At 42.8% G+C, this 19,674-nt stretch overlaps 1 protein-coding gene across 7 annotated transcripts in view; it reads left to right on the top strand.

Annotated features, from left to right (window-relative positions):
- Positions 1–690: 690 nt before the first annotated feature.
- Positions 691–19,674, top strand: part of LOC106570300 (septin-7) — a 46,379-nt gene continuing 27,395 nt past the window's right edge. For 3 of the 7 annotated variants that reach the window (XM_082961217.1, XM_082961214.1, XM_082961216.1), the window contains exons 1-3: positions 7,122–7,140; positions 8,974–9,076; positions 17,224–17,330. In XM_082961217.1, the coding sequence (XP_082817343.1) occupies positions 9,067–9,076; positions 17,224–17,330 (117 nt within the window). In that variant the 5' untranslated portion in view covers positions 7,122–7,140; positions 8,974–9,066. Of the gene's footprint in view, positions 888–1,563; positions 1,566–1,675; positions 1,681–7,121; positions 7,141–8,973; positions 9,077–17,223; positions 17,331–19,674 lie in introns of those variants that run through there. The other 4 variants (XM_082961215.1, XM_082961218.1, XM_082961219.1 and 1 more) reach the window with 3 other exon arrangements.

The following is a 19,674-nucleotide window of genomic DNA, read 5'->3' on the forward strand; positions in this document are numbered from 1 at the left end:
GTGTACTATCCTATCAGAGCTTTCGTATCCCCACCCTTTACAATGTTCTTGCTGTAAAATGTTTGGACGGGAGAGGTCGAGATGTGGGACGTGTGGGATAGATCACTATGAAGGAGATGTTGAATGTTTAGTAGAAGAGAATGGCCAAGGAGCAAAGCCTTGTAACTGGGGTGGAGCACCTGAAGAGAAATCCTTGAAATGCCCGATTTGGGTGAAAGAGACTGAGGTTGGCAAAATCAGGGCAGTTATGAGAGTCTCCTATGCGAAAGTTGTCAAAAGTGTAGAAAGATCAAATATCACTGAAGGAGTTTGTTTAGGTGCCCATAAAAGCCACATTTTTTGTATTCATCCTGTAGCGTATTCGCTCACTCCCCCTCAAAGATTTTAAAAGCATTGGATTGGTGTAAGAAATATGGTATCCACTCATGGGGAGAGACTTGGAATTTAGCCTCAGATGAACCGGGTAGGTAGGCCTACACCGCAGACTGAGAATCACCAGCAGTACCAAGACATTTTTAATATGAAGAAAGTGGACTGTTCTGTCATTTATAGCAATGGTGGTAAATAGCACTGCCTGTGTGGAATTAATGTTTATTTTGTGCATTTTATTTTACCCCCGTCCAGTTGGCGGCAACAATACTCCTTGTGTATGTAGTTCGCTAGTAGACCTCACCGAAGAAGAAGAATACGTTTTTTTTTTGCAGTACTAGTCCTCTATCTATCTCTATGTCTCCTTCACTTCAAGCAGACAGTGGACATTTTTGGTCTTAAGCGAATTAAGTTGCGTACGACTTTTACAGTTTTGTGGTCTCCGGTGAATTCGTGAAAGGGAATGCCGAACGGTGAAAGGTCCGTTAGTGAAGCGCCTGGGAACGGCAACATTATGGGTAAGTTAATTCATACTGGAACTTTTGTTATTGTTTGTGTCCTCGGGGTAGTCAGCTAACGTTAGCTACTAAAAAACCTGCAAGAATTAGTTAGCTATGTTAACTTGCTTAACTAGAAAAACAACGATAGCTTGAAAATGACTGAGTACTGTGTGGCATTAACTGTATTTGTTCGACTGTTAAGTGTGTTTGGTCCCTGGCACAGAGTCGGCTAGTACTAGCAAACGATAACTAACTTAGCTAACGATACAGTAGGTAGATACCTGACTAGCATTTTGAGATACAACCAGTGAAGTTGCTCAGTTGACCTTCTTCACACAGCATATCCTTTGGCCAGTAGTCAATTTATCTGGTTCAACCAGAGAAGTTGACTACTACTGGCCAAAGGATATGCTGTGTGAAGAAGGTCAACTGAGCAACTTCAGATGCCAGTTGTGGTGTTTGTGAGGAGTTGGCAACCCCAACAAAGGTGCATCATAACTAACGTTAAGTTACGTTTCTAGCTAACTACAGCAACTTACCTACAGTAGCTAACAAAACTAACGTTACATAGCTAAGTTAGCTTACTAGCTACTAGTACAGATAGAACGAGGTTAGTTATAAACAGGTTTGCCGCTAACTAGCTAGCTAGTAGGTTGTGATGCCTGGATAGTTGATGTCGCAGTTTGCTTGCTAGCTGTTATTCTGAAAAGTCGACGTAGCTAATGTTAGTTTGGTATCAGATGTAAAATGTCAGTGTTGGTCAAATAATCATTAGTTAATTCAAATCGGTTTAATCAATGCTAAAGTCAGTGTGAGGGAAACCTGGAGCAAAGTTATGAATCTACAAAGTTCCTCAAACATCTAGTTGGATACCTACATCATTTGAGTGTCTATCAAAATGTCAAACAGAAACTCTCTATTCAGCATCAACAAAATGTTTTACTCGGAGTGGGGTAGGATGACTGCAGTATCTACTTTTTAGAAAACCTAGTCCTTTACATGAGACTGGATTCATACTGTGGTACTGTACTCACATGGTGGATGCTCTGAGTGACTGCCTGTCAGTTATTCCTCCATGTGACCTGTAGCATCTGTCATGGAATGGCTTGCAGTGAGTGTAGAGGCCGTCATAGATCGTCACCCTAGCCATTCAAATGTTTTCTCTAGTCGCTATGGAATACATACAATGTTATTACTTTAGCTTGAGTAAATAAATGCATTTTCCCACCATATCTCTCTGTTGTTATTGAACAATTGCCATCTCTCCATTATTGTGGCTAAGGTAGCCTAGTGGTTAGAGTATTGGGCCAGTAACCGAAAGGTTGCTGGATCGAATCCCGAGCTGACATGGTACAAATCTTTCGTTCTGCCCCTGAGCAAGGCAGTTAACCCACTGTTCCCCAGGCACCGTAGATGTCGATTAAGGCAGTCCCCCGCACCTCTCTGATTCAGAGGGGTTGGGTTAAATGCGGAAGACACATTTCAGTTGAAGGCATTCAGTTGTACAACTATCTAGGTATCCCCCTTTCCCTAACAACTTTTATGTCAGTCAGGGCTAGGGGTGTTGGTGACACCTGTGTTTTGTTATTCATAGGATAAAGACTCTTCTAAACACGAGGAGAATGGTTCATTGATTTTTGTCATGTTAATTGGTTGGAAACTGTGAGCATTTCTGGGTTGCAGGCCAATTGAATGCATGACAGATGTATCCTATGGACTACAGGCCAAGCCTTCCTCAGTGTGATGGATGACCTATTGTCCCCAGTGACACAACAGAAGGAGTCCAGTCTGTGAGTCAGTGTGTCACATGGCGACGGCTGGGAATGACATCAGTTTGTTTAGGTTCCCATAAAAGCTACATTTTTGTATTCTTCTTCCTCTATCGTATTCATTCAGTCCTCCTCAAAGATTTTAAAAGCATTGTTTTGGTGTGACAAATATGGCATCCAATCATGGGGTGAGAATTGGAATTTAGCCTCAGATGAGCCCTGTAGGTTATAGGGCTGGGAACTGCGAGGGACCTCACAATATTGTCATAATACTTAGGTGCCGATACTATATGTAGTACAATCCTCACCATTCTATATTGCGATTCGATGTTCCAAACATATTGCTCCCCGTATGTCTGCTGTAGAGGGACAAAATAGAACCATGAGAAAACGAGTTTTGATCAGTCATAGAAATGAAAGTACTGAAAACAAATTGGCTCCCTATTTAAAAAGAAGATTGAGAACAAGCTAGGAAGGAAAAATACTGTAGTTTTGCTGCAGTTACAGACAACTAGCACAAAAATAATATTGTCATATTGTCAACAATACGATATATCGTCAAAGATAATATCCTGATATGTAACTGTATAGATCCACCCCATCACTCTACTAGTGAATGGAGAATGGATCAACCGTCCATGTAGACCGCTCAGGACTGTCTTACTCCTACAGACTTAACATTATTCCTAAATTACAGTATAGAAATAAAATGGACTGTTATGAAAACACTCTATAGCATGCAAGACAGACTCTGATGGAGATGAAGGAAAAACTGTACACACAAACACACATACTGGTAAGTCCAGTGTCTGGGACGGTGCAGAAAGGTCATGGGAGGTGTCAGACTTTCTGAAGCAGCACAGAACAACATTCTCTACTGTGTATCCTCTAGAATTTGCAAGTCAATGTCAGTTTACTGTGCTAGGCTAACCTGCTAGGCCTTGCTTTAGGGTTAGCTTTAACACACCTCTTTCTAACCTTGGGCTCTCTGAGGCAGACTGGCCTTAATCCCACCACATCTCTTCTGGCAGTTTACCCACCACCAGCAAAGAAGAATAACAAATCTACTCTGCTGGAAGCAATGTGAGTGGGAACATAATGTATCAGGCTATCAGTGCATTGAAAAGCATGGGGAAGAGTGGTGGAAGGGGAGGCCTAAAGGAGAAGGCAGCGCTGCTTTCCTGGAGCTATGTACTGGCCTTTGTTAAAGCAATTGTTATAAAAGGTTGAGCTGAACAGGCAAGACACAGATGTCCACCACACCACGTGTCCCTCTCAGTGACCCTGGCCTAGGTGGAAGCTCTCTCTCCAACCTTGACAGTGGTATTGGAAATGTATCATGGGTGTTGCCTTGAACTTCTTTTAGTACATGTCAACAAGCCTCTTATGCCTGCTATATGAGTCAGGACGCTGGGGTAGATGTAGCCTATATTTCACTCCTTTTTTTTCATAAGATGAGGCTAACTTTTATGACCCTCTCCTTGGACTCACGGAGAAGTATGGACGGCTCATTGTTATTTGCTCTGACTTGCACATCAAACATTTCTCTTCTCAGCGCAAGCTAGCAAAGAGATCAACATTATGATGATGATGCTGCTGTCTCAGCTATGTGCTGAAGTGGTTGCCATTTGTCTGATCAGCGACAGGCACCACTGACAGTCGTACTGCATACGTGACAGACGCTTCTGCTCCAGAGCAGACAGGCAGACAGGCAGACAGGCAGACAGGCAGACAGACAGACAGACAGACAACAGGAGGAAGTGGCTTGGGCGGTGAGGCATGCTACAGTAGGCTACATCTGTCAATTTATAACCCTCAAAGACCCTCAAAGGCTAGGTGGGGCATATCCTCTCCTGTGGAAGTGGGTCGTTAATAGCCAATGAGCTGAAAAACTGTAGAGGAATGAACAGCCTCCTCCTCTGAGCAGTGCTTTACTGGCAAAAACAGCTCATCCGCTTAATAATCTCAATATTTTTGGCCCAACTTTCTGGGTCTGGGATAGCCTGAGTGAATGCTCAAATTCTTGCCACCCTGATCTTGATGGTTTTACACTACGATGTCTGAGAGACGAAACATGTAGGAAATTGCTTTTTGTTAGTGTGAGGACGGAAACATGGTGCCTAGCTACTAACTCGAGACTATCTGCTATTCGTCAGTCTCTCCAACGCTGGAAGCCGTGTGAAGAGGCCTGTGGGCTGTCGGCCAATGGGATTTCACGGCTGTGGGCTGGTAGCCAATTGGATCTCATTTCACATCAGCCGATGAAATGATTGAAGGATGCATCACCTCAACTCTGGGATTAACCAATGACAGCTCCCATAAACGGACCTAAAATACTGTAGGAAGTTTGAGTTGTAACTCAAGTGGAGGATTAGGCTATTTGAATGCTAGGTAGGTTGACCGTGTTTTCCTCTCTCTGATGTGCTGAATAACAAGCATCATTGGCTGTCCTACTGCTTTAGCCTGAACTTGTCTGTGTCGTTACAGTTGGTAAATAGGTTATTTTTCTTCTCTTAACTGAGAACATTGTTTGGCTTCTGAGCCCACACTCCTCTTCAGTAATGGCTGATATCATATTTAGGTAAAGACCTATTACAGAGGGTCTTTCATGTCACTTTACTGGCAGCCAGGGAGCTGTAAAATAATCTGAGGCTAAAATCCTGTTTTCCAGAATAGACTCGTCATGAATTGTGATCCATCTCCATGTTTCACACCCTCTATAAAAAAATATATACATGTATACATACGTACATACATACACTACCGTTCAAAAGTTTGGGGTTACTTAAAAATGTCCTTGTTTTTGAAAGAAAAGTACATTAATTTGTCCATTAAAATAACATCAAATTGATCAGAAATACAGTGTAGACATTGTTAATGTTGTAAATGACTATTGTAGCTGGAATGGGCTGATGTAAAAAAACAAATTTCAAAAAATGGAATATCTACATAGGTGTACAGAGGCCCATTATCAGCAACCATCACTCTTGTGTTCCAATGGCACGTTGTGTTAGCTTATCCAAGTTTATCATTTTAAAAGGCTACTTAATCATTAGAAAACCCTTTTGCAATTATGTTAGCACAGCTGAAAACTGTTGGGCTGATTTAAAGAAGCAATAAAAGTGGCCTTCTTTACACTAGTTGAGTATCTGGAGCATCATGATTTGTGGGTTCGATTACAGGCTCAAAATGGCCAGAAACAAATAACTTTCTTCTGGAACTCGTCAGTCTATTCTTGTTCTGAGAAATGAAGGCTATTCCATGCGAGAAATTGCCAAGAAACTGAAGATCTCGTACAACGCTATGTCTTACTCCCTTCACAGAACAGCACAAACTGGCTCTAACCAGAATAGAAAGAGGAGTGGGATTCCTCGGTGCACAACTGAGCAAGAAGACAAGTACATTAGATTGTTTCTCAAACTAGTCAGACGCCTCACAAGTCTTCAACTGGCAGCTTCATTAAATAGTACCCGCAAAACACCAGTCTCAACAGTGAAGAGGCGACTCCGGGATGCTGACCTTCTAGACAGAGTTGCAAAGAAAAAGCCATATCTCAGACTGGCCAATAAAAATAAAATATATTAAGATGGGCAAAAGAACAGACACCGGAGAGAAGAACTCTGCCTAGAAGGCCAGCATCCCAGAGTCGCCTCTTCACCTTTGACGTTGAGACTCTGTACGCCTATGTAAATATTCCATAAAAAATCAGCCGTTTCCAGTTACAATAGTAATTTACAACATTAACAATGTCTACACTCTATTTCTGATCAATTCTATGATATTTTAATGGACAAAAATGTGCTTTTCTTTCAAAGACAAGGACATTTTCAAAGTGACCCCAAACTTCTGAACGGTAGTGTGTATGTGTGTCTGTCTGGCTGAGACGTTTATGCGTGGGTTTGACTACAAATAACCTAGCCCTATAAAACATTGGTTAAATCCCTTCAAATAGAATGAAGAAACTGAGTGGGAAAAGACTGGTTATACCCTTAGTTTTTGTCAAAAATTACATTTTTGGTGAAAGATGCAGAAACTAGCATTAACCAAGCAAACCAAAATGATGTGTACCACCACCACACATCTGCTGATCTGATTGAGTGCTATAGGCAAAATAGAGTAGCAAGACCTATCAGGTATATTGTATAGGCTAGAAGTTACCAGGGTAAGCTATACCTCAAGCTATGCCTTTCTGACTACTATATGAGTAGGCATATCTCTTATTCATGATTGCACTTGCACATTGAAACGGCGTCAAAGTGAGATTGACACCTGAGAGTGCGTCTGGGCTTTTATCCGCAGGCATGAATGTGTTATTCTGACACAAGATGGATGGTGGACTCATTTGTTGGTCTTAACTGATATACTGTATTTCAAATTCTTTTTTTCCTTTATGGTGTGGTGCTCCTCCTGTCTACCGTGGACTGTGAATCATTCTGCATCTCCTCTCATCCACCACCACCTCACGGTCAACCATCTTGACCTGCACACTCTCCAAACCAGCTGTAAGTATTATTGTGACTGATTACCTTACACCACTCCACTGTACCGTACCTTTAGGCTATAATATTTACTTATTTGACAATGTTAAGAGACACTACATAACCAAAAGTATTTGGACACCTGCTTGTCGAACATCTTTTTCCAAAATCATAGGCATTAATATAGAGTTGGTCTCCTCTTTGCTGCTATAACAGACTCCACTCTTCTGGGAAGGCTTTCCACCAGATGTTGGAAGATTGCTGCGGGGACTTGCTTTCATTCAGCCACAAGCACATTCGTGAGGTCAGGGCTCTGTGCAGGCCAGTCAAGTTCTTCTACACCGATCTCGACAAACCATTTTTGTATGGATCGCGCTTTGTGCACGAGGGGCATTGTCATACTGAAACAGGAAAGGGCCTTCCCCAGACTGTTGCCACAAAGTTGGAAGCACAGAATCGTCTAGATTGTCATTGTATGCTACAGCGTTAAGATTTCCACTCACTCGCTCTGGAAAAGAGCGTCTGCAAAATAACTTAAATGTAAAAATGTCCCTTCACTGGAACTAAGGGGCCTAGCCCGAACCATGAAAAACAGTCCCAGGCCATTATTCCTCCTCCACCAAACTTTACAGTTGGCACTATGTATTGGGGTAGGTGGTGTTCTCCTGGCATCCGCCAAACCCAGATTAGTCCATTGGACTGCCAGATGGTGACGCGTGATTCATCATTCCAGAGAATGTGTTTCCACTGCTCCAGTCCAATGGCGGCGAGCTTTACACCACTCCAGCTGACTCTTGGCTTTGTGAATGGTTATCTTAGGCTTGTGTACGGTTGCTCGGCCATGAAAACCATTTTATGAAGCTCCTGACAGCACAAGAATGGTTTGATGTTGCTTCCAGAGGCAGTTTGGAACTCTGTAGAGGACAGACGATTTTTACGGACTACGCCCTTCAGCACTCGGTGGTCCCGTTCTGTGAGCTTGTGTGGGCTACCACTTCGAGGCTGAGCCGTTGTTGCTTCTAGACGTTTCCACTTCACAGTAACGGCACTTATAGTTGACCAGGGCAGCCCTAGCAGGGTAGAAATTTGACAAACTGCCTTGTTGGAAAGGCGTCATCCTATGACGGGTGTCACGTTTAAAGTCTCTGAGCTCTTCAGTAAGGCCATTCTACTGCCAATGTTTGTCTATGGAGATTGCATAGCTGTGTGCTCGATTTTATACACCTGTCAGCAATGGGTGTGGCTGAATTAGCCAAGTCCACTAATTTGAAGGTGTCCACATACTTTTGTGTATATATAGTTTAACAATGTTAGATTGGGCATATGAATTAAATTATCTGATGAATGATTGAATTCAACACAACAAATTGTCCATGTTGCTGTTTTTTGTTACCAACACCTAAATGTATTTTACCAACACCTAAATGTATTTTACCAACACCTAAATGTATTTTACCAACACCTAAATGTATTTTACCAACACCTAAATGTATTTTACCAACACCTAAATGTATTTTACCAACACCTAAATGTATTTTACCAACACCTAAATGTATTTTACCAACACCTAAATGTATTTTACCAACACCTAAATGTATTTTACCAACACCTAAATGTATATTACCAACACCTAAATGTATTTTACCAACACCTAAATGTATTTTACCAACACCTAAATGTATTTTACCAACACCTAAATGTATTTCCTGAACACGTCAACTCATCAGTTTTTATATGCAAGTGATATCCCAGCTACTGAAGCAATAAGTCAACGGTGTTGGTAACCAGACTTTTGTTTAGCCTTGTTACCTGCCCGGACAGTTGGGGAAAAGCATTAACTGATGTTTTGGTCTACAGCAACAGAAGCTTCTGGAAGGTTATGTGGGCTTTGCCAATCTCCCAAACCAAGTGTACAGAAAGTCTGTAAAGAGAGGCTTCGAGTTCACTCTCATGGTCGTGGGTAAGTAGCGATCTTTGCAGCCTATTTTAAGTCTCCCGCTCTTTTCCAAGTAAGACCCCAAAAGAACAGAAAAAAGAACCCGGTGTTCATCTGGGTAAACAGATGGAGATTTTACTGCTGTGTAAAAATCTGTTTGCATATTATTGAATGGATCAGTGAAGTATGCATGAAAATGACTGTTAGAGGCTCCGACTGTGTCCCAAATGGCACTGTAATCCCTATGTAGTGCACTACTTTTGACCAGGGTCCATAGAGTGCTGATCAAAAGTAGTTTAGTATGGGGAATAGGGTGCCGTCTCTGTTCGAAAGATGCGGACACATCTGTGTAAGAAATGTATGTGGATATCTAATATAGCCTACACATGGCCATAGACGTTCATGTGTTCAGTCCAGCAGTGTTCAATTTTACAGTCAGGAATGTTGTCATGCCATAGTGCTGGCAGCTGGCTGTTAAAATGCATTAGCAATGCTTTCTGTTGCGTTGGGATAACTTGTCTTGCATGTAAAGCGGGACTTGAAGAAACCATATTTAAAACAAATGTGCTTGAGCAATGGAGGGTAGGCGGGGTTTATTTCCCCCATACTGTGGAATGTGTTTGTACATTTGTGTCTGTGTGTGTGTGGTGTTTGAGGTGTGTGTATAATGTGCCTTTTGGATTGTGGGTGGGAGGTTTCCTGTAATTCCATTCATGCAGCCAGAGTTGGAGCCTGAACATCTGAAGAGAGAGAGGGATGGAGGGAAAGAGACACAGGGTGTAAGCCCCTTTACAACCCTGCAATTCTCCACTCCATCCTCTCTGTTCCATAAGTCCTGCCCAGAGGTACAGTGCCTTCAGAAAGTATTCACACCACTTGACTTTTTCCACATTTTGTTGCTACAGCCTGAATTTTAAATGGATTAAATTAAGATTGTGTCTCACTGAAATGATGCTTTTAGTAATGTTTACAAATGTAATGAAAAATGCTGAAATGTCTAGTCAATAAGTATTCAACCCTGTTGTTATAGCAAAACGTTGCTGAACAAGTCACATAAGTTGCATGTACAGTTGAAGTCGGAAGTTTACATACACCTTAGCCAAATACATTTAAACTCAGTTTTTCACGATTCCTGACATATAATCCTAGTAAAAATTCCCTGTCTTAGGTCAGTTAGGATCACCGCTTTATTTTAATAATGTGAAATGTCAGAATAATAGTGGAGAGAATGATTTATTTCAGCTTTTATTTCATCACATTCCCAGTGGGTCAGAAGTTTACTGACACTCAATTAGTATTTGGTAGCATTGCCTTTAAATTGTTTAACTTGGGTCAAACGTTTCAGGTAGCCTTCCACAAGCTTCCCACAACAAGTTGGGTGAATTTTGGCCCATTCCTCCTGACAGAGCGGGTGTAACAGAGTCAGGTTTGTAGGCCTCCTTGCTTGCACACGCTTTTTCAGTTCTGCCCACACATTTTCTATAAGATAGAGGTCAGGGCTTTATGATGGCCACTCCAGTAGCTTGACTTTGTTGTCCTTAAGCCATTTTGCCACAACTTTGGAAGTATTCTTGGGGTCATTGTCCATTTGGAAGACCCATTTGCGGCCAAGCTTTAACTTCCTGACTGATGTCTTGAGATGTTGCTTCAATATATCCACGTAAATTTCCCTCCCTCATGATTCCATCTATTTTGTGAAGTGCACCAGTCCCTCCTGCAGCAAAGCACCCCGACAACATGATGCGGGGTGGCAGGCCTCCCCCTTTTTCCTGCAAGCCTCCCCCTTTCTCCTCCAAACATAACGATGGTCATTATGGCCAAACAGTTATATTTTTGTTTCATCAGACCAGAGGCCATTTCTCCAAAAAGTACGGTCTTTGTTCCCATGTGCAGTTAAACTGTAGTCTGGCTTTTTTATGGCAGTTTTGCTGAGCAGCCTTTCAGGTTATGTTGATATAGGACTCGTTTTACTGTGGATATAGATACTTTTGTACCCGTTTCCTCCAGCATCTTGTGGAGTTCTACATTTTTTTTGTGCTGAGGTCTTAGCTGATTTCTTTTGATTTTCCCATGATGTCAAACGAAAAGGCACTGAGTTTGAAGGTAGACCTTGAAATACATCCACAGGTACACCTCCTATTGACTCAGGCTAATTGACATAATTTATCAGAAGCTTCTAAAGCCATGACATTTTCTGGAATATTCCAAGCTGTTTAAAATCACAGTCAATTTAGTGTAGTTAAACTTCTGACCCACTGGAATTGTGATTCAGTGAGTTATAAGTGAAATCTGTAAACAATTGTTGGAAAAATTACTTGTGTCATGCACAAAGTAGATGTCCTAACCGACTTGCCAAAACTATAGTTTTGGCAAGTTAACAAGAAATTTGTGGAGTGGTTGAAAAAAAGAGTTTTAATGACTCCAACCTAAGTGTATGTAAACTTCTGACTTCAACTGTATGAATGACTATCTCTGTACCTCACATATTCAATTGTATGTAAGGTCTCTCAGTAGAGCAGTGAATTTCAAACACATTTTACCACAAGGACCAGGGAGGTTTTCCAATGCCTCGCAAAGAATGGCACCTATTTGGAAGAGGGGAAAAAAGACATTGAATATCCCTTTGAGCATGGTGCAGTTATTAATTACACTTTGGATGGTGTATCAATACACCCAGTCACTACGAAGATACAGGCGTCCTTCCTAAGGAAGTATTTCACCATTAGGCCAATGGTGACTTTAAAACATTTAGTTGCTGTGATGGGATAAAACTGATGATGAATCAAAAACATTGTATTTACTCCACAATACTAACCTCCTAATTGACAGTGCAAAAAAGGATGCCTGTTTGCAATAAGGCACTGAAGTAAAACTGCAAAAAATTTGTAAAAGAAAACTAAATGACAGAGTGAAAAGAAGGATGCCTGAACTTTATGTCCTGAATAGAAAGCGTTATGTTTAGGGCAAACACATCACTGACTAACACTTCATATTTTCAAGCATGGTGGTGGCTGCATCATGTTATGGGTATGTTTGTCATCGGCAAGGACTAGGGATTTTTTTATTTTTTTAGGATAAAAAGAAACCGAATGGAGCTAAACACAAGCAAAATCCGAGGAAAACCTGGTTGTCTGCTTTCCAATAGACACTGGGAGACAAATTCACCTTTCTGCTGGACAATAACCTAAAACACAAGGCCAAATATACACTGGAGTTGCTTACCAAGACGACATTGAATGTTGTACAGTTTTGACTGAAATCGGCTTGACAATCAATGGCCAGACTTGAAAATGGCTGTGTAGCAGTGATCAACAACCAACTTGACAGAACTTGAAAATTGAATAATGTGCAAATATTCTACAATCCAGGTGTGTAAAGCTCTTAGACTTACCCTGTAAGACTCACAGCTGTAATTGTTGCCCAAGGTGACTCTAACATTTATTCACTGAGGGGTGTGAATAAGATTTCTGTATTTCATTTTCAATACATTTGCACACATTTCTAAGAAGATATTTTTATGTTGTCATTATGGGGTATTGTGTGTAGGTGGGTGAAAAAAAAAAAGAAAAAAAAGAAGTAATTTCATCCATTTTGAATTTGGGCTGTAACACCACAAAATGTGGAATAAGTCAAGCGGTATGAATACTTTCTGAAGGCACTGTACCAAACTTGGTTGTACAGGAAATGGCTGTGAACACCCTAATGAGGTCATATTCTGTCCCCTGGCCCTGTGGTTGGCGGCGGGCTGTTGAGTCAACCCATGCCCACCTGCCCCAGGGCCAGGAGAGTGGGAACAAGAGAAATAACGAGGGAGGAGGAGAAGAGGGGGAATGCCTGCCTGTTATTCCAGACCCACTGCTGTCAGTCTGAGTAGAGTTGAAGCATTCAAGTGGTCTCTCCCTGGAATTTCCCCTTTGCTGCGCTCGCAGGAAAAAGACAGTTATAGGTTCAATTTTGTCTGGAGCATGTAATTAGAATGGCAGGGTAATTGAAGCTGAGCTCATGTCATGCTGTAGGAGATGCATCGTCTGATAATAGTGCATGTTGTTTACTCTCTGCTGCTCTATGGGGTGTGTTTCGCTCTGTGTGTTTTCTTCATTACCAGAGAACTCATGTAATGGCCCTGGTTGCAATGTGAAGAGTGCCAAAGCATTTTAAAGGTGACCGCATACTAGTTTTAATTTGCTCATAGCAGAACTCTGCAAGGTGACGCGAACGTCTCGCATACTTCTTTAAAAGACCTCTCGCTTGAAAAATGAGAAAAGCGGCAATCGTACTGCTTGTCCCTCTTGAGATGCCGTATTAACAACAGCCAGTATACACTTCCTCAAAATATTCCAAATGAATCAAAGATAAATCAAGAAATCTGTAATTAGGCCTCCCAAGTGTCGCAGCGGTCTAAGGCACTGCATTGTTGTGCTTGAGGCGTCACTACAGCCCTTGGTTGAATCCAAGGCTGTGTTACAGCTGGCCGTGACCGGGAGACCGTGTGGTGGCGCACAATTAGCCCAGCGTCGTCTGGGTTAGGGGAGGGTTTGGCCGGCCGGGATTTCTTTGTCCCATTTACACTCTAGCGACTCCTTGTGGCGCCTGCAAGCTGACTTCTGTCGCCAGCTGGACAGTGTTTCCGCTGACACATTAGTGCAGCTGGCTTCCGGGTTAAGCGAGCAGTGTGTCAAGAAGCAGTGCAGCTTGGGAGGGTCATGTTTCAGAGGATGCATGGCTCTTGACCTTCGCCTCTCCCAAGTCCATATGGGAGTTGCAGCGATGAGACAAGACTGTAACTACCAATTGGACATCACAAAATTTGGGAGAAAAAGGGGTAAAAGAAGAGAATCTGTAATAACATTTTGACTTTTTTAGAGGGGGTCTTAGTTGAGCAATTTTACATCAGATGTTTGTTGTAGTATTTCTCCAGTGGAAAAAAGCGCATGAAAACCAGTCTCTCGTTGAATGACAACAAGCATTTCATTGAAGAATCCCATCCATAGTTCCTACTCCTAGGAGTAGTACTGTTGACCAATCACCAATGAAGAGGCATAGATTTCGGCTACTGAACTTCGACTTGCCTCAAGTGAAAAAGTTGTGTGCACGAACAGCCCCCCAAAAAACTGCCGGACACTAAAATGAACAAAAACGTCCCGAAATTGTCATAATATATGCGTGAACTGTTTCGACTGGAAAGCAAGCATGCGACAGGCTTTAGGCTCTCTTGGTCAGAACTGATTGTCAGCAGCCCAAGTCAGTGAAAGTGGGCCACAGCAGTCAGATGTTTGCATCCATCGGTAAAAGTCAATATTTGCTAATGATTTACAATGTTTGACCTTGATCTTGGCCAGAATGGCTACTGCACCGCAGGCTGCCGTAGTTCAGCTCATTGTGGTTGCCCTTCGTTGACACACTTTTTTTAATGCATTTAAGTATTTATCTTCTCTGGAAACTATGTCCCCCACAAACAAGTAGGATTTGACTCGCACGCTGACTCGTTAAAGGAAATTGATGGGTTTGCCAGAAGATATTTAAAGAGTATTGTCATGTGCTAGCCAGACTTATAAAGTTTTTTATCGTCTTTTTTCCTGTTCCCTATTTGAAGGGAAAATCCCCTTTTTCAACAAACACACACGCGCGCTATCATCTGAGACATACTTTACCTGAACGTTAAATATAGTGAAAGCAGGGTTACCTCAGCCAGTTTCTGAACAGAAGCACTTTTAATTTCAGCAGTCAGTGTATTTTCAGTCCCGTGTCACTGCAGTAGAAGGCAGCGCCGTCAAATGAACTAACAAACTGTCTCCCCTCCCTCTCTGAAATCCAAACTTTTTCCTGCTTCCCCCGCCCCATGAAGCTTCTCTCTCCTTGCATGCAGAGCAGGGTGAAGTTCCTCTGAATAAGCCTCCATGGTTGACACAGCTGCTGGACATTTCCTTTAAAGGAAGTGTGCTGCTGGCTGGGTTGGTTACTGACCAAGGAGTGCCACTGGTGGGTACGGGCCAGGCAGGGCTGCATTGAGAGGGGGGCCAGGGCCATGGTCATGCTCTGGTCTGGTCTGGTGGCTCTTGAATGCTAATTTCTAGGTCCAGGTCACCAGCATAGCATCCAGCATAGCATCCAGTTCTAGCTGTACAATCAGAGGCTTCACCTAATACTGTTAATGTGTCAGATCTGTCACATCGTTACAAACACTGCAGTGCTTCAAGGCTAAGTCTATTCATTGCCCTTTAGATAGATAATCATTTGACTGGTTTTCAAACGATGACACATTTTGAGTTGGGGGTTAGGCTACAACAGTAGCATCCATGCTAACTCGCCGGTTTTCCCTGTCATCAGACCACTGCGAATGATCCCATCCCAGTGCAGGGAGATCCCTTCCCAGGCCCCAGCTATAGCCCAGTGTAGGGAAATCCCAATTCTCATTTCCATGACCATAGGGATTTAAGAGGCCTTTCTCAGAGGCCTACTCTGCAAACAAATTCTGCAACTCCAGCTCTGAATAGCTTATCAGCTTTGATATCCCTCCCTCGCCCTCTTTCCCATTCTTTCTTCATCTATCGCTCACTCCCTCTCTCTCCTCAGAAAACAAGCAGACCCAGCTCTGAAGTCTGAATAGACAACTTGCTCTCTGGTATCCCGCCATCCCCCTCTTTGCTCCATCCCTCCTGTTCCCTTCCTTCTCTCTATCCCTCACTCCATCCTCCCACCCAGAGTGATGTGTAGTGTTCTGGCTCCTGTCTTCTATGTGGCCATAGAGCTAAGCTTCCTTTCTCTCTGCCAATCAATGCTGCTGGATCTGAATCTGTATTGGACCAGCTTCACAGACACTGAAGGCTGAATCCGCTTGGGTCTGCCATTCTGTCAGCTTATGGTTTCCCTAATGCAAGCTGACATTTTCAAGACAGGCGTATTTCAGCCCGCTGTTTTCACAAGACCACAACACGTCCCCTCCCCACCTTCCATCATTCTCCAGCCAGCTCTCGGTGGGGAGTAGGCCCTAAATCCTGACTTCCGTCCTGAAGAAATATCCACACAGATGATCATATCCACGTTGTTCCTCAACAGCCCAACCGCTAAAACATTTCCGTTATGGTGAGGTCGGTGTGGCTGCAGCCCTTGCAGAAAACATTTACCATGTGAAAGAGTGCGTTGAGAGAGCTTCTTTGAGGGATGGAGAGCGAAAGAGTGCTCTCCTTTGTGTGGTGTCTCTATTGCTCTCTCCATCTCTGCCTCTTTCTCGCTCTCACTCTCTTTCCCTGCACACAAGTGTTCAGTAGCTGGTTAATTGGCAGTAGTGAGTTGTTGTTGGAGGCTGGGCCTAACCACTCTTCTAAAGGTCAGGAAAACGCAGGGGCAGCACGGTTGGTGCACGCAGCAGCAGTGTGATGCGGTCCTGTGCCAGCCCAGCATGTGACTCCAGACCCGCCCCCTTCATCACACAGCTCCCATTGTTCAGCCGCTCTCATTGCCCCCGTCCCCATGCCAACCGTTGCTATGTATACGGTTGATGGCGTTGGGCTACCCAGACATAAGGAGGCACCTGGGATTGTTCTCTGAAAATCTGACAAAGATGTTGAAGGAAAATGTAGCCCATATACCAATTCCAGAGCATATTATTGAATGAGAGTACTATGGAACAAATATTTGGTAATGTTCATTGAAATACACTGTAAGTCAATTAAAATCATGGAAAAAGGTTGGATATTGTCTCAATATACAGCATGTTGGAAAGGGAGACCCAAAATGAATTTGAACTGTTATTGTATCGAAGACAAATTCCCTAAGTCTTTTGTGGTTAGACTTAGTCACTGTAACAGTATGATGACTTCGCCATCCCCAGGCTTCCCTCATCAGAAGAATCCCTGATTAGATTCCTGAAATGCAGACAGGAAAATAATTTGACTGGGAGGAAAGATATTCAGCCCACCCTCTCTCCATCGCATATTAAATTTAAACACTGCACAATTTACAAGTGTAAATATTGGACTATAAATCGTGCCTTCCTGTATAATAGTTATGATAAAATGTTTATTCTATTCTACTGAGCCATTTATTTTGTTTGTATAATCTTTTATTTCTTATTGTTGCATCAAGAAGGAACCTGCAAGTATAAGCATTTTGTTGGATGGTGTATACTCTTGAAATTAATCTTCCTACCCCCCCCCCCCCCCCTTCTCTAGGTGAATCTGGTTTGGGGAAGTCTACACTGATCAATTCCCTCTTCCTGACAGACTTGTATTCTCCTGAATACCCTGGTCCCTCCCACAGAATCAAGAAGACTGTACAGGTAAACACTAAGATGCCCTATCTATTTGATTTATTCATGGTATATTTGAATGGGAACAGATAGAAACACCATGAATAAACTATTCATTATATGTTGCACCATAGCTTCAACTCATTTTAAACACCCTACTTGTGTTTCTCTCTAGGAGAAAACATTATACTTCTGTCCCTTTTGTAACACATTAGAAGATACCGTCTCTCCCTCCTCTAAAAGGAAATGACTGTTCTTTTCCCAAAGAAGATAAATATTTCAGCTCACTCGCCACATTAAAAAAGCTGTTTCCCATTTCTGTTGCTTTAAGTGCAGGGTGGTAGCTAGGTAATGTGTCTCCATCCTGTCTGACTTACCCATAAGTTTCTCTTTTGGCCACAAACGGCCTGCTCTTCTCTGGTAAATGATCTGATGTGCCCCAGCCAGCTCCCACCCAGCCCTTTCACAGCCCTGGCCCTCCCTCCACTTCATACCTGCTCTCTGACATGCTTCAGGCTAGGCCACTCATAACCTGTTACACTCCGACAGGGTGGTATCTACTCATAACCTGGTACCACCGCTGCCCTGTCATCTGTCTGTGAATAACAAGGCCTACAACCAGTTAATCTACTTAGACTAGGAGGAATGACTGACTGCAAAGAGAAGGGCCTCTGTAACCATACAGAATATCAGGGGGTGGCGACTGACTCATCCACTGGGAAAACTAATAGTTTGTAAAACAAATGGCAACAGGGAGTTTTTGCTAGAAAGAGAACTAGTACATTTCATTATAACTGGAGTCATGTTCCTCCTCTCTGTTGGTGTAATAGTACTGACTACTGAGACAGAAGATGATGCTCAGGTCAGGGGAAATTAGTTGAGCTCGCTAAGGGAGTGAACGTTATTTATAATAAGGGTTACATGGAGAAAATCGTACATCTCTGAAATGGATGGCCTTCCCTTCAACAAAATATATATTTACCTAAACCCTCTATGAAAGCTTAAAAAAAAGTCAAATAAAAAACAATACAAATGACCCTGCCTGCTCCCGAGCGGCGCAGCGGTTTAAGACACTGCATCTCAGGTCAAGAGGCGTCACTATAGTACCTGGTTAGAATCCAGGCTGTGTCACATCCGACCGTGATTGCGCGCTGCCCTATGGGACTCTGTTGGCCCAGCGTCATCGGGGTTTGGCCGGAGTAGGCTGTCATTGTGAATAAGAATTTGTTCTTAACTGACTTGCCTAGTTAAATAAAAAATAAGAACACTCCCCTATACCCAAAATAATAATTAAAACAAAGTGGATAGCAGAGAACCATTTACCATCACTTATTGGACAGACCAGAGCCTTAGATATGCTGTTTTAGAAGCAGTTTTTCATTCTCTAAGCATTACATGGCAACGCAGGAATTTTGATGGCGCACAGGGCTACGGGCCAGAAGGTTGTGGGTTCGCAGACCACCGTGAACAAGACTATGGGTGGAAAGATCTCCTTCATAGTAAAAGCATTGCATGAATCTATCATCGTATTTGCAGGTTTGAGAAATTGCCTTTTTAAAAACATTTCATGTAATTCTATGTCATTTTACATATTAGCAGAATCTTTTTTAATACCACACACATTACTGGAATTACAGGCCAAGAATGAACAAAGATGGGTCTGTCTTATTTCACCAGGTAAGTTGACTGGGAACACCATTTTCATTTACAGCAATGACCTGGGGAATAGTTACAGGGGAGAGGAGGGGGGATGAATGAGCCAATCGTAAACTGGGGATGATTAGGTGGCCATGATGGTATGAAGGCCAGACTGGGAATTTAGCCAGGGATACCAACATTTCAAATCAAATTTATTTTTATATAGCCCTTCGTACATCAGTTGATATCTCAAAGTGCTGTACAGAAACCCAGCCTAAAACCCCAAACGGCAAGCAAAGCATGTGAAAGAAGCACGGTGGCTAGGAAAAACTCCCTAGGAAAAACTCCCTAGAAAGGCCAAAAACCTAGGAAGAAACCTAGAGAGGAACCAGGCTATGAGGGGTGGCCAGTCCTCTTCTGGCTGTGCAGGGTGGATATTATAACAGAACATGGTCAAGATGTTAAAATGTTCATAAATGACCAGCATGGTCAAATAAAAATAATCATAGTAGTTGTCGAGGGTGCAACAAGCACGTCCGGTGAACAGGTCAGGGTTCCATAGCCGCAGGCAGAACAGTTGAAACTGGAGCAGCAGCACGGCCAGGTGGACTGGGGACAGCAAGGAGTCATCATACCAGGTAGTCCTGAGGCATGGTCCTAGGGCTCAGGTCCTCCGAGAGAAAGACAGAAAGAGAGAATTAGAGAGAGCATATTTAAATTCACACAGGACACCGGA

The sequence above is a fragment of the Salmo salar genome, chromosome 14 (genome assembly GCF_965601325.2).
Source record: "Salmo salar chromosome 14, fSalSal1, whole genome shotgun sequence".
NCBI lineage: Eukaryota > Metazoa > Chordata > Actinopteri > Salmoniformes > Salmonidae > Salmo > Salmo salar.